The sequence below is a fragment of the Arachis hypogaea genome, chromosome 20 (genome assembly GCF_003086295.3).
Source record: "Arachis hypogaea cultivar Tifrunner chromosome 20, arahy.Tifrunner.gnm2.J5K5, whole genome shotgun sequence".
NCBI lineage: Eukaryota > Viridiplantae > Streptophyta > Magnoliopsida > Fabales > Fabaceae > Arachis > Arachis hypogaea.
The window spans coordinates 3578032-3593683 of NC_092055.1; the positions used below are offsets into that span (position 1 = coordinate 3578032).

The 15652-nt window shown below is 32.9% G+C and overlaps 2 protein-coding genes across 2 annotated transcripts; both read right to left on the reverse strand.

Moving 5' to 3' along the window:
* Positions 1 to 3367: 3367 nt before the first annotated feature.
* LOC112783487 (low-temperature-induced cysteine proteinase) lies at positions 3368 to 5600 on the reverse strand. The gene is made up of 4 exons (XM_025826453.3): positions 4898 to 5600; positions 4506 to 4738; positions 4285 to 4422; positions 3368 to 4179 (listed from the first exon to the last, which is right to left on the reverse strand). The coding sequence occupies exons 1-4, from the start codon at positions 5370 to 5372 to the stop codon at positions 3550 to 3552; spliced, it is 1476 nt and encodes a 491-aa protein (XP_025682238.1). The 5' UTR covers positions 5373 to 5600; the 3' UTR covers positions 3368 to 3549.
* A 7140-nt stretch (positions 5601 to 12740) lies between these two features.
* On the reverse strand, positions 12741 to 13644 carry LOC112783497 (abscisic acid receptor PYL11). Its single transcript, XM_025826469.2, has one exon. The coding sequence runs from the start codon at positions 13550 to 13552 to the stop codon at positions 12983 to 12985; it is 570 nt and encodes a 189-aa protein (XP_025682254.1). The 5' UTR covers positions 13553 to 13644; the 3' UTR covers positions 12741 to 12982.
* Between the last annotated feature and the right edge of the window lie 2008 nt (positions 13645 to 15652).

A 15652-nucleotide genomic window follows, 5' to 3' on the forward strand; every position in this document is an offset into this window, starting at 1 on the left:
CCGTTAATCTTAATCAATATGTATTATATTATATATATTTTTTATAATTCAGATGAATAGTTAAAACAACTGGAATACCGGTATTCCCATTACACCTGATAACCTTCCAGTAGTATATGATATGTTAATGCCAATTTGAGAAGCAATGAATAGTCACGGATGAATGGATGAAGAATGGTTAGTGGGAAAGCAAAGGGAGAGGGACGGGGAGAGTGGAAGTAACTGGTGTTTTAAATGTTCATCGCATGAAAAAGTTTAAATATTATTTAATAGTTATTTGTTTATATTTTTAAATATAGAAAGTATAGGGAGTCAATGACCTAAGCGTAATGAAGGTTTAGAAAGTATTAGAAATATGATTATTAGTGTTACATTGTCCTGTCACGTTACACTTTTGAGATGAGTGGTTTCAGGATATGGTATTAGAGTTCTAGATTCGGAAGGTTAAGAGTTTGAACCTTGGTGTCCAAAATTAGCTTTTTATAACATGAGATGTTTATTATCCCTGGTACTCTTTTAAATATTAAAATATTTAATTTAATATATTTTAATTTTATTTATTTAATTAATAAATTAACTTATATTAATAGGTTTAGAGTTTTTATTTAATATAAAATTATAAATAAATACTTTTCAAATTATTGTAATTATCATTGAGTTATTAGAAGTGTGAATTTTTTTTTTGTTTCATGATAATACCATAGTATAGATAAGTAAAGTTGAATAAATTTCTCTTTTGTCAGAAAATTTGGTAAAAAATTAAGTATTTTTTTTATACAATTTTTATACTATAGTATGGATATACGAGGTTAAATGGATATTTTTTTATTACATTAAAAATTAAATAAAAAATAAAGTGATTTTTTATATTTAGTTTTAATTTATTCAATTTATTTTTTTATTTTTTATTTTCATTTATATTTTTTATTTAATTTTAATATTTATGTTTTTGTTTATCCCTTGTTACGTACATGTAAATGCATTGTAAAAGTCTTGCAAATAAAGCAGGGAGTGGAGGTGGACCTAACCCCCCCCCCCTCTCTCTCTCTCTCTTTCTAAGTCCACGCTGAATTTAATCCTTTCTAGTTTCTATCATCAAAAAAGGTTAGTACAGTATGAATTAAATTAATTTTCATACTTTGTAACGTGATTTACTCTTGAATATAATAGAGGCCAATGTTTAAATTTTAAAATATGTAGGCGAAAACAAAATCCTCATTCATAGTATTTGTTCAAGGCAAGACAAAGCTCCCTATTATCCACTGGTATATAAAGTATTTGTCGATATAATTAAAATCTACACATTATTTCATTAATTAAGCCCCTTAGATTGCGGGTAATTATCCCCGTTGATTGGTGTGGGAACATGATTAGATCTCTTTGATTCTTTTTGTCTGCCATTCCATTCTTCATCACTCTTCTTTGGTGCCTCACTAGTCACTACCACTTTTCCTAATAATAATAGGGGGACTGTAACATATTTCATGTGCATTGCCGCATGACAAACAAAATTTGAAATTGTAGAACGCAGCGATTGTGGAATCTTGGCACACCTAATTACGCCTTAACTCTTGTAATTGTATGCCCTACTTCTTCTACTTTATTTTATAATTAAAATTCTATAATTGATAGTAGTATATCATACGTCGTTATAGAGTTATAGCGCATAGATTGAGGAAATCTAGCTCATTTTTTTCAAAACTCTAAAGCATGTTGATTTTCCACCATTATTAAATGCATGGAGTGCTAAATTATTGAATCTTAATTAGCTCTGACCCTACCGAATATTTTCATTTTGATAAGTAGTGGTAACGAATAGGAAGAGAATAATATCTATTTCAATATTTTATATGAAAGTCCTTTTAGTAATAAATAAATAAAGAAAATGTGACATTCTCTACTAAACCTAGAGTAAACTAGGTATATTGTTTATAGTACTTGTTCAATATTTATTACAAAAGGAATAAAAAAAGGGATAAATGGAGGGGGAAACTACATATTTTGCATTTTCTACATGATGGTTAAGGTTTAGTCATGGGGTGTGTGTGTGTCGCAATCGATGACATGGATTTGGGGGCATTGTAACATCGAGAGAATTGAGAATTCACGAAGGTTGTTGTCACGGTATGAAACAAAGAAAGAAATTGGGATTAGGTATGAGTGATATATAAAATTGGGATCATTTACCTAATGAATTCCATTTTTCAGGACCAGAGAAATCAACGACCAGCACAACTTGAATAATCAAAGTAAACCTATGAAAAAGATGTGACAATTACATATATGCTAAAAGTGTATATAATGCATTTATCGTAAAATTATATACAATAGAAGATAATTAGCATTACTAATGTTTTGGTTTTGGATAACTATAAAAAACTAATGTTGATGCAAATGGATTTTGTGCCGCTGCTTGTATAAAGTGTAATTCAAATTCTTGATATTTAAATTTTTGACACTTGTTTAAATCCACCACCTCAAGTTAGTGTTTTGTCTAGGATTTCAATTTGTATTTTTTGGACACGGCCAATGATACATGAACTCATAATCCAACAATTAAAGATTAATCCGTTTATATCTATGCATCTACCCAAGCCTGCTTAAGCATTGGAGCATCAAGAACATGGATACCTCTGACCAAAAAAAAAAAAAGAACCTGGGTACTACCCAATGGATAATTTAGCTCAGATAATTGGACTTAGTTACCTAATTTTGGCCCATTCTATTTTAAGAGTTGACAAGTCCAATAAAGCTTCTTCTAGATTCGTAACTTTTATTGTTTACATAAAAAAATAATGGAATAAATTACCATTTGTACCTATGAAAAATATTTTTTTGGTTTTCCACGGTATCCCCCAACCCGGCAGGTCAAAGACTAATCCGTTGCGGTACTGAGCTCCATTTAAGGGTTTGCCGCTGGCCAATGGGTTGCTGCATGCACAAGGCAAGATTCGAACCCCCGACACTTGCTTAAGCGGACTAGTGAGCTAACCACTAGACCAACCCAACTTGGTTTACCCATGAAAGATATAGACACTGATAAATGTATCCATATAAGAATAAAACGACAATTATAACTACAGAAGATGACTTATGTGTGCCAAAAGTATCCTAACAGACCAATTGCATAACCAACATCCCGATACTTTTGGCACACGAAAACCATCTTCCATGGTTATAATTGTCGTTTTACTTTTATATGAGTACATTTATCAACGTGTATATCTTTCATGGTATAAATGGTAATTTATTCAAAATAATGTGTAGAATTTTGGATGTGCCACCGTCTTAATTAATTTCTTAAGCATGTTAGAATTGGTGCATGTCATGTTCCTCCCTAACACATGTTAATTGTGGTCTTAAAAAGTTTGTTTTAATAAAAGAGCTTTTAAAGTTATCATCAGTCCTCCAATTACTTTACAAAAAAGAGAAACTTCTTTCTAAGCAGGAAAAGGAAGAGAAAATACACTAGAAGTGTAAAGCAAGTACATAATAGATAACGGTAGAGAAAATCCATGCTGCATCTTGAGACTACAAGAATCCTCAGATTCAACGCATTGCAGCAAATGAGTTCTTTCTTAACTGAAGACTGTGATGTGTGTCTCTTGTTTTTTGTTCAAACTTGGTCCATGGAAACTTGTGTTTTCCCATCTTTCTCTTCTTTGCAGCTACTCCCATCAAATCTCCAGCATTCTGGAGGCAGAGTCCATATTCAACATCACAAATGGGGTAATCACTTGGGCAGCAGTACTGTGTTCCAGTGCAGCACACAGCATTCTCATATTCACAGCAACCATAGACAAGGCAGGAATCAAACAACTCAAAGAGGCAACAACATGTCTCGTCCCCCGGACAATATGACAAGTCACCACATTCACTAGGAGGCGGAGGCGTTGGTGGTGGTGGTGGTGGTTGTGATGGTGGAAAAGGAGGGCTCTGTGGTGATGGTGCAGTAGTGGACTCTTTGGTTGGATAAGAGGCCATGTAATTGATTGCACAAACTCCATATTTCAAATCAGTGTTCCTTTTTATGTAAATATATCCATCCATTCCCCAACCTGTTCCCCATGAATTCTTCACTATCCAGTAATCTTCATCACCCTCTGATCCATATCCCACTATTAATATTGCATGGTCAATATCATCTGGGTTACTTGAGCAATCTCCATCATAGATGCCCTGTTCAAGAAAAGAAGAATCTACTTACAAAAGGGTATGCTGCTAACATTATTTTATAACATGATCTAATTTTACTGCTATACTCTTCAGGAAAACAACACTTACACCAATGTATAATTGAAAATCCAATGAAGAGCCATGTATACCAGCACTGATAGGTTGCTTCACAGTAGCACACAGAAGAGCACTATCTGATTTTGCCACATCATTGTATCCATCAATGCTAACAACTTTGTTTTCCTCCTAATTTATGAAAACCTTAAATAATTAGGCTCAAATTAATATAATGAGGCTACTCAATATTAGAATAGTGAGGAATATGTAACCTTGGTAATATTGCAGCTACTATCTACACCAGTGTATGGGTAATCAGTTTCAGTATCTATGCCACCATTGTTCATTACCCATTCAAAAGCATAGTCCATGTACCCTCCCTCACATCCATCATTAGTTTTGTCACAATCCACAAGTTCTTGTTCTGAAAGGCTTATAAGGTCCCCAGTTACTATTGCATTTATCCCTTCTATGGCCCCAGTGGAGGAGAATGCCCAGCAACTACCTACAAAACACATTGAATCAGAAAACTTAGTGATAAGAAAAATTGAAGATGAAGAAAAACTTGACATATTAGAGAGCTAAATACTCAAATACTTAAGTTATTAATGCACCAAATTCTTAAAGCGACAGATATTTAAGAACTGAGAGATTAGAAAATTACCGCAATTGCCTTGATCCTTCACACTAGTTACAACTCCCTTCTTCCTCCAATCTAAGGAGTAAGGTGTATTCTCACATGAATAGTCCTTGACACTGCTGGTGAGTCTTTTGTTCAATGGCTGCTTCACCTTTGAAATATATTTATTCTTGAACTCTTCGTTGCTCATATCAGCAAACCTATTCAGTCCAAGACGGTGCCCTTCAGGAGAGTTTTGATTTTGCATTGCATTCTTCTCTACTATATATCTCAGATTCCTCTTGAAATTCTCCAACCTTAATGTTGCTTCTTCTTGATGTGTGTAGGACTTTTTGTGTTCCTGCTTCCATTGTTGGAAAAGTTCAACCACTCTTTCCTCTGATGGAAACTTGTCAAGCTCAAGGGATACTATGGAATACTCACTTGGTAAACAATAACATAGAATTCCCCATGAAGCCACTATGAGGAAAAGAAGTTGATTTTTCTTGTTTGAACTCATATTCTTCACTGGTTATCAGTGATGCTTGTTGTTCAACCATCTTTTGCTTATAAAGTGATTGAATACAGGCCTAACAGTCAGCAAAACAAGAATCTGCAGTTCTATTTTCTTTTTTTTTTTTTTTAACCTTCAACCTTTGGGAATTATAAGAATATTGAATGAGATGGGACCTCAAAGACATAGAAATGACATATATGAACTTCATGTTGTTAAATTTGGCACCAAACTTTTCTTTGATAGTTTCTACTAGTCCTGATATTTAGAATCATTGACTTGCCAGTAAAAGAGTATCTCAGCAAAAGGATTAAGAAATCTAACAGTCAAAGTCAAACAAACAGGAACGTTTCCTTAACCTTGTATTGCAACCTTGGACTGGTTGTTGAAGTTAGCTAGAATTATCAGTTTACATATATCACAGTCAAAGGTAAAATGATAAATATTGATTGATCATTGATCATAAGCCAGCTAGACAGTTCTTCTTGATGAAATCTGAAAAATTTTGGTGTGCACACTTTGGTCCTGAATGTCTGTCCAAAATTTGTATAAGATCATATTTAAACAAAATTTAATGAATTGAATTAAATGGTGTTAGAGTGGACTTGGACATATACTAAGTTTGGGTCTTCTCCATATATGCTCTGTATTTCTCTGTTTCTGCAACCACTAAATGCATCTAAGGCTAAAACTTCATAACTTTCAAACTTTTAAATTACAATCAATCAATTATAAGCTTATCATTTTGTAAGAATTGAGAAAGAAGTTCCTGTGGAAAAAAAAATTTGGGTACGTTTGCCATGAAGTGTAGGGGTGAGCACGGGTTGGTTTGGTTTGGGTTTATGGTAAAATTAGAATTGAACCGATCAAAATGTAATTGGTTCGGTTTGATTCGGATTTGTCATTTTTTGTACATGTACCCGAACCAAACCAAACCGATTAAGAACGGATTGGTTCGGTTCGAATAATTGGGTACCCGTTGACTTTGAAATTCATAAAAAGAAAACCAAATTTTTATCTTAAAAATTCAACAAGTACAATAAACATGTAACATTAATAGAAATAATCCAAACATGTTAAACACCAAATACATTAAAAACTAAACTCAATTAAATCCAAACATATTAATAGTGAATAATCATTGTCTAATAAAAAATCTATATATATTCTTAATTTTTTTTATTTAATTAATATATGATTGGGTTCGCAGATTGGTTCGGATTTTACACCCCAACAACCAATACCCGAATCAATTACTAATAAAGGCCATCAGTTTGGTTCGGGTTGGACCCGATTACCTGTTAGTTCCAGAACCAATTTAATTGATTTGGTTCGAGTTAGGACGGATAATCGGGTACCTGCTACCGTGCTCACCCTAATGAAGTGAGTGATGCAGCAAATTAGTGGAAGAAATAATCAAATATATTTGTATCTCATTTATATATTTTTTATTCATTTAATCAATTAGTTTTCAATTGATGGCTGAGGATTTTCTTTTGTAGAATGAGGCTACGTAAGTGATACACATGCAATCATTGTAAATCACATGCAAAGTTTCAGTTTGACAATCCAAAAACAGAATCATGTTACAACTTGTAACGTACTTCTAAAATCGGCCAGTAAATGTCCAAAATCGTTGTCGAAAATTGTTCAAGTAGCTTAATTAATTGGCAACTTGAGAGTGCTACTTTTCATAGAAAGCATCACATATAAAATAAAAGTTCACAACACATGACATGTTGATCTTCTTGTTCCAAATACATGATATCAATTCCAAACTTGCTAGTCAGCATCAGTAGAGCGGATAAGTGAGAATTTTTACGAGACATTTTTATATTATAATTATGAGTAAAGTATCATTTTTGTCCTCAACGTTTGGAGTAAGTTTTATTTGTGTCTCTAACGTTTAAATCGTTCTATTTGTATCCTTAACATTTATAAAAGTGATTCAATGTTATCCTACTATCAATTATACTAACAAATCAAATTATATTTTTCAATTATTCTCACTTGGATGTATTTATTCTCAATTAGGTCTCACTTGGATGTGTTCGATTTTAATATTATGCCCACTGTTTGTGTTTAGATTCAATTATGTCCCTAGAAAAGTGAATTATGTAAATGTTGTAGGAATTAGTTTCAATATTTGATGAGCTATTTTTTGGAGTATATCATCGATTTTATCCAGATATTTGTATTCTAACTTCAAGAAGAAATTTTTAAAACTCAAACTAAAAGCGCTCATGATGTGCAGGATAACATTAAATTACTTTTACAAACGTTAGGGTTACAAATAGGACGATTTAAACGTTAGGAACACAAATAGGATTTACCCAAAACGTTGAGGATAAAAACGATATTTAGTCTATAATTATTCTTTGGCTATCTAACATCACTCATACAATAAATGTTGGTCTGGGTAATTTCTAATCAGTCATTAAGACTTGAGCTTACGAAGCTGTTCAAAAGAGAACTTTCATCAAGTTCTAACTATTCGTCCAAAATATACTCCACCTCATATACTAGCGTGCATTTTTACTGTAAGATTGTAATTTAAAGGCGATAATATATTGGTGAGGAGATGGATTGTTTTGCTTTTGGAATAATGGGTTTAGTTTTAGCTTTAACAGGCGAATTTAAAATGTGTTTAAGATACCAAAAGAAAAATCCAATATTAATTTGGAACACAATTGAAATGCGAATAACTTTAACGGATCAAATTCACAAGTCCTGTACCACAATAAAACAATGCGTATGCATAATTTAACTTGCTTATATCTATAAATATATATTTGAATTTTAATATATTATAACTTTTTAGAAAGTATACACTACTCCATATATTTAAATTGGCTTAAACACATATTTTATATGCTAATTCTGGACACATAATATTTCGTCACAAATTATCAGTTTATATAATATCATTTTTAAATATATCTTTTTTAAGGATATCTAATGCCATGTTTTTATTATATATTTTTGTGCCGAATTTTTTATACAGGATAATACAATTGTAACAATATATGTCGATAAGAACAAAGTCAGACAGTACTACAAACAAACTTATCAAAATAATTCTAATAACAGTACTGCCATACAGATTATAACTCGGAAAGTCTGAACTTTCTAGTAAAACTCGACTCCAAAATCAATATATAAGACTGGCCTAAAGGTGTATTACAACTTAACTTATAAGTCGAAATATGGTGATGTGCTCTTTTTTCTTTAATAACATATCTTTATTCTTACTTTTAATTTTCTCTATTAATTTCATTTATCATTATTCCTAATTGAACTATAAGTCATCTCATACACAATCAATCAAAATAAATCATCCAGCTATGAATCTTCAAAATCACATACATGTGATTCAGCTCACTGAATCTCCGACCGAGATATACGTCCTTATAAAATGCTCTCGTTATCGAGTTATTTGCAACTGATTTTTCCTATACTAGAATAAATTTGCGATTTGAACAGTCAAATCCCAAAAGTAATATACAAATCAATCGATATTAAGTCAAACTGCTTAAGCTTATTTAAGGAATATCCTGATCCATTATTCAAATTCAGTGTTCCTTACCGAATTATAATTCGGCTTTTAAGCAAATCGCAATTTCTACTCCTTTATTATCTGATAGGCAATTTCATATACTATCCACAAACAAATCTTCTCCACAATCCAAACAAATATCCAAGGACATACTAGTCCAGTAATCGATTAGTAACAATATTCAAACCACAACAAGTGACTTAATTAACTAATCAAAATCGAGCTATATTTCGACTTTCAAACACATAAGATACTAAGCTATCTATCATTTCAAACAACTCGACATCTATAAATCAGAATCATTTCAAACAATCCAACACTTATTATAAGTCAAAATCATTTCAAAATAAATCGACCTATAAATCGGAGCAAATCCCATGCTTATCGACATCGTATACGCTATGTCTACAACCAAATTCTAAATCGACTTATTATGTCGGCTGACCGATAATCACTATAAAATAATCTACTCCTATAAATTAGTCAAATAACTCAGCAGCAATTAACACTACCTATCTGACATATCAACAATGATCCTCATTGATTACTATCAGGCATACTTATTCAATCTTGTAATTTCAAAGCACAACACATATCAATTAATCTCTTTTTCATACTATCTATTGTTATTTATATTTGCCAAAACAGATTAGCGTTTATTACTTTACATTTCTTATCCATAGTTCTACTCATTTTCCAAATAACACAGAATTCCTACCACCCATGAGAAAACAGATATCCATAAACTAAAAAACAATCTCTTGATTAAATGCTTGAATAATTATGCTAATTCGAAATTTCTAATAGAAATATGAAAGTAAAAAAGGCAACTAAAATTGTGTACTGATAGATGATGTTATCAAAAAAATTGAAAGGACTTGTTCTCTTCGTTGATGGCCTTGGAGTGACTACTACCGCAATTGTTATTTTTGAAGTGTAGTCGTCGTTGTTACCGGAGTTTTTCTAGTCCTCCTCATCACCTCGTCCATTTTGATTCAAAAGATCAGTTATCCTCCAAATTTCTGCTTTCAGTAACTCATTGATAACTAATAGTTCAGCTATAGTGAGGAGAGGAGAAAGTGAATTGTTTTGCTTTCCGCCATTGATTATAACTTGCAAAAGAGGATAAATAATCGGACAAGAAAAATGATAGTGGGATTAAGTAAACTCGAGCCCCACAGTGGAAAGCAAATGCTCCTGCGTAGTATAAGTCTCAAAATATGTATAGCTCGTCATGTTCAAGGATTGGGTTTTTTTTTTTTGCCTGAAATGGAAGATGTATACATTGACTTCAAGAGAAACGGTGAAGATAGACACCTACAAAGACACTCTAACACTTAAATTAGCAAGAGTAAAAAATGAGTATAATGTTATTCAGAGTGAATAACGTATCTTTTACATGTTTAGAGTTTGATATTTATAGAATGTCACCTCTTTAAAAAGGTTGAGATATTTGTCTGATCTTTCAGTAATTGCCTTAGTTTATTTATTTTCGAGTGGGTTATTGATACTGAGATCTTCTCTAATCGAGGATAAGTCACGTTTATTATTTCACTTGGAATTCAATTTATAGATATAATTAGGTCGGACTATAAGTAACAAATCGGATAACAAAAAAATTAATAAAAAATAGCTAAAATTTATTTTATTTAACATTCATTATGTCACGACCCAAAATGAGCCATAACTGGCGCTCAGGAAAATAACCCCAAGCAAGCCTAACCGACTCAAATATAAGTTGAATAGGAAAGTTACAAATATTTTAAATAAATTTAAAGTATCTAGAATGAATAATTACACATTTTTAATAAGAGATAAAATAAATAAATATGAATAGATCCTGCCTGTAACATATGGATCAGATGACGTCTAAGAACTCAACAAAGAATGGGTACCCATTGCAGATCATTGAACAGAAGGCTCACATAACCAAATAGTTATTCCTAAAAAATATTTTTTGAAAAACGGAGTGAGTTTTGCAACTCAGTGACTAGACAATACATCTATAATTCACATGAGACCATATAAATATTATTATCAAAGTAATTTTAATTAGAAAATAGTAGTTGATAATAATAAGTGAATCAATAAGGGAGTTCTCATATAGAAAGCAAATCAAAAGTCCACATATGGGCGGCTCCACCTCTATGGGTAGCCCTTTTCTCTAGTGTGTCCGTACGGAATAACAGATCCAACGTGTGGCCTACACGTTAGGCTAGCAACGTTTCTGCTAGCTAAGATCTGAGCCAGATGCATCTAGGTTAACGTCATAACCGCCGTTAACTACGGTTTTCTAATACGAGCCTCCCAAACCAATTCAAAACATATAATTTCAAATGCAACCAATCTTTGATCTTTCAAATATATATAGTATCAAATCAAATCAGTAATACTTTCTAATCAAAAATCTTGTTCAATCATATGAAATGTTGAATATACTTTACAAATTCAGAGCATATAAGTAAGTATCTATAATACTTTAATGTTACAAAAACACATATTCAAATAAAATCGCATATTCTGAAATAACACAAAACTTCATCAAACATGTATACAGTCTCATGTGCAGGTTAAAAATCTGAATTTTACAAAAATAAATATTTAGTTCTAATAAATCCATTATTAAAATCAAATTCAAATCCTTGATTGATAACTTGTAAGTATAGTCATGAATTCAAGCAGCATATATCAAAATAAGTATAAATGTAAAGCCAAATAATTATAAATGTAAAGTCTACTCACAACTTGGTCCCGAAGGACCGAAGATATCGAACCCGGAGTGCCAGAATCCAAGGTGAGGAGGATTTAAGTAAAATGAAACGAATGAGCGCATAATTTGGATTGAGACGGTGGCAGCAACTTCCATGGCTACATCGCAGATGTACATCAACAACTCCAACCGTTTCATGACAGCACCAATACCAGTACTCAAGATAATTTCCAGCAGAAATACAATAAAAGTAGAGCGATAATACTAAAACAGAGACATATTATCACAATTAAAACCAGAGCATGTAAGAAAAGAAGAAAATACAGCAAAGTAAAGGTGGACGCGTTACAATTTCATAAATGGAGTCAGAACAGGAAAAAATTGTGCTGATTTAGAGACAAGAATGAAGGGGGTGTGGGACTGAGCAAGACCAAAACAGGAACTGAGACGGTTCATTACCAGTGTCGTCGATGATGCTCTCCTGACGACAAGCTCCGTTGATGGCAACAGCAGACGCGACGATGGTGAACGGCTCCTTCTTCGGCGTCTCCTCTCTCACACTCGTCCCCTCTCTCGGACGCATCTCTCTCGGTTCTGGCCTCTGATGGCGACGCAACTGCGAGCTGGACGCGGCTGGCGGCGACGCGACGGGACACGAACGGCGTGCTCCAGGCCGGTGGTGATGAGGTGCGGCTCTCTCTCTCCTCGCATGGTGGCTCGGCGTGAGCAGCTCCCTCCTTCCTCCTCCCTTCTCTTCTCGCAATCTCCCCTTTTCTTTCTTTCCCTTCTCCCTTTTCTTTCTCTCTTTTCTTTCTTTCTTTTTTTGTGAGAGTATGGGTGTGTGTGCTATGAGGAAGAGGGTGTGAGAGGAGTGAAAGTGTGTGCGATAGTGAAAGGTGAGTAAGTGTGTTAGAGGAGGGTTAGAGTTTGGTTTAAAAAAAAGAGGAAGAAGGGTATTCTAAAAATTTTACAAATTAATTTTAACAACGATTAATAAATATTAAATAAAATTTTGTCTAACTTTTTTTTTACTTTCTAGCATTATTGAAATTTAAAGACTTATTTTGTGTAGTAAAAGAAAGATATGAAAACTTTAAAGTCAAGATACTTATTTGATGCTAAAATTTATTTGATCAAACCCATACATATACAACGAAATATGTATATATATAACACATATAGGGATTAATATATCACATTATTAAAGTAACAAAGTGACCAAATAAGAAAAGAGAAACTTACTATATCAACAGCTTACATAGACTGCTGAAAAAGCTACTAAATTTCTAAAAATGAAATCGTCCTTAATTATACATTACTAAGCATGCGATTAAGTATGAACAAGGCTTATTACGTATGGTTCCGATTGATATTGATTCCTTCTGTGATCTTAGCCAAGGACCTAAGATTGCAACCAATGATGGTATCTGTGAAAGAACAGGTATCTTCGCCGCTACTTCCCGCCGGAATATCCACCACATATGACTCTATAGCGATGGTTTTGCCTCCAAACCTTTCTTCCTCTTCATGCAGAGTAATGGTGGAGCTATAGTTGAGAAGCCTATGATCACCACCGATGATGCTGAACTTGAGGACATGGTGAACATCATCAAGTGTGTCTAAGCGTTCCACGCTAACCTCAGCAGGCAAGCCAGACATAATTAGGACCTCACGGACGCTGCCAATGCCGCCGTCGCCGCTGAGCATGGTGCAACCCGTGATGAACTGTTTGTATCCCTGTGGATGCTCAAAGCGCTTTATCATGGACCATACTAGATCCAAGGGTGCGTTTATGGTTTGGACCATGCTTGAGGTACACTGGTTTGATTTGAGGTTGCTGCTGGTGTTGTGGTGGTTCTCCATCATGGCTTCCATTAATGGTGAAGAAGGATCTTGATTTTGATTGTGGTTGCTAAGCATGTGTGTAAAGTGTAAACACCTAATTATCTACATAAGGCGGTGTTTGGTAGTGATATTTTTGTGTGCCGCCTCAAAAGGCATTGTTTTCAGCATCTATTTATACCTGAGTTGGAGAGTGTGATGTCAGCTAAGTACATGACAAAGTTTTGAGTTTGTGAGCAAAATAGTATAGTCGCTATGTTTTGATTAACTTGCCACACAAGTTACAAGTGATTCTAGTTTCCTACTTATAGATATGCACGGATTTATTGTCTTTAATATTTATTACATACATATCTACTACTTTAGCTTCCTTAGTTATACCGGACACGACACGACATGACACGGGATACGTCGACGTGCGAATTCTAAAATCTTATAACACACGAAACACACATATATATAAAATATAAATTATTTTTTAGATAAATCGTAAAATATAAATTAATTTTTTTAATTATTTTTAATATTTTATTTTAATTATATCAAGTATTTAAAATATTTTTTATTTTAATAAATAATAATATATACTATATCTAAATTTATTTTAAGAATATATGTTAAGAATAAGATTGGACACACTGACACGTGATGGTATTTAAGTGTGTCCAAGCGTGTCCGAAATTTTTTTTTATTTTTTTATTTTTTATTAAGACATAGTTGGATACAACAGACACGCGTGTCGAATGAGTATCGGTGAGTGTCCTATTCAAAATGTGTCCAACACGTAAATACGACAACTCAGCGAAGTATTCGTGCTTCATAGATTATAACACAGTGTCTATTTAGTTCACTAGTTTTATGTATGGGTTTAATTTGCTCCTATTATGTACTAAATTTGATTAAACTTTTTCATTATATTTTAGGTATAATATTGTAGAATAATATTGTACGACAAAAGATAAAATATTATATATATATATATATATATATATATATATATATATCGAATATTTTATAGAAAGATCTTGACAATCGAAGATATTTTAAAAAAAATGAAAAGACTAAAAAATATCATATCTAATTCAAAATTATTAAATTTATGATCTGTCAGTTTATGAACTCTTTATTTATTTATTTATTTTTTCGTATTAGACTATCTCATATTTGTTATAAAAAGTTATACTTAAAAAATGTTATAAACATTATTTTTTATTATTAAATTATATTATATTTTATGTACAGAATTCTAGAAGAACAAGTAGTACTATATTGCAGAAATTACTATTCTTACATTATATATTCTTGACCTTCGTATAAAAATACGATTGTTATTAATTGATTGTAGAAAAAAAATTAAATGATTTTTGACAATTATTTTAAAAAATAATAAAATTTTTAACAAAAAAAATATATTTTTTAATTTTTAATTTTTATTTTTATGAGACTGGTTAGTTTTTTTGTTAATATTTTTTTTTGTATTGACAAAATAAACCTACACGACATATTAAATTGTTAATTTATCCACGTACTCCGTACTCAGAGAGAATGAGAGAAGGAGAGAGCGGGAGAGAGTGTTTGAGGGTGAAACACGGTGAAGAAGATGGCCATGCCATCGAAAGAGATAAGGGGGAGAATGTGGGAGGGTTTGCATCAGGTGTAAAGGAGGGATCAAGTAAGGGCGACCTTAGTTTCAGGGTGACTTCTAAGATTTTGTTCCGTGACAAGGTTATTGGTTCTACGGTAGCCACAGGGATAAATCGGGCTGAAGCTCTAGATGGGGATTCTATGGCAGTGGTCACTAGAAAACAAGGAGATCCTATGCCCCCAAGAGTTTGCTTCTCCAAAGAGGTTAGGAACATCCTTTCTGAACCATACAAGGAAGCAATTGTGATTAAGGTTCTTGGAAAAAACTTTAGTTACACGGCCATGTTTCACAAATTGAAAGGGGTATGGAGGATCACCGGTGGATATGAAATCTTGGATGTGGGTTTTGGGTACTTCCTAGTTAAATTTGATCGCATGGACGATCGAGAGAAGGTTTTACTAGGGGGGCCATGGATGATCTTCGGTCACTATATTGCGGTCAAGCCATGGACACCGGATTTTAAACCTTGTGAGGACACTTTCGGGGAGACTATGGTTTGGATTCGAATCTCTGGTTTGAGCATATGGTACTAT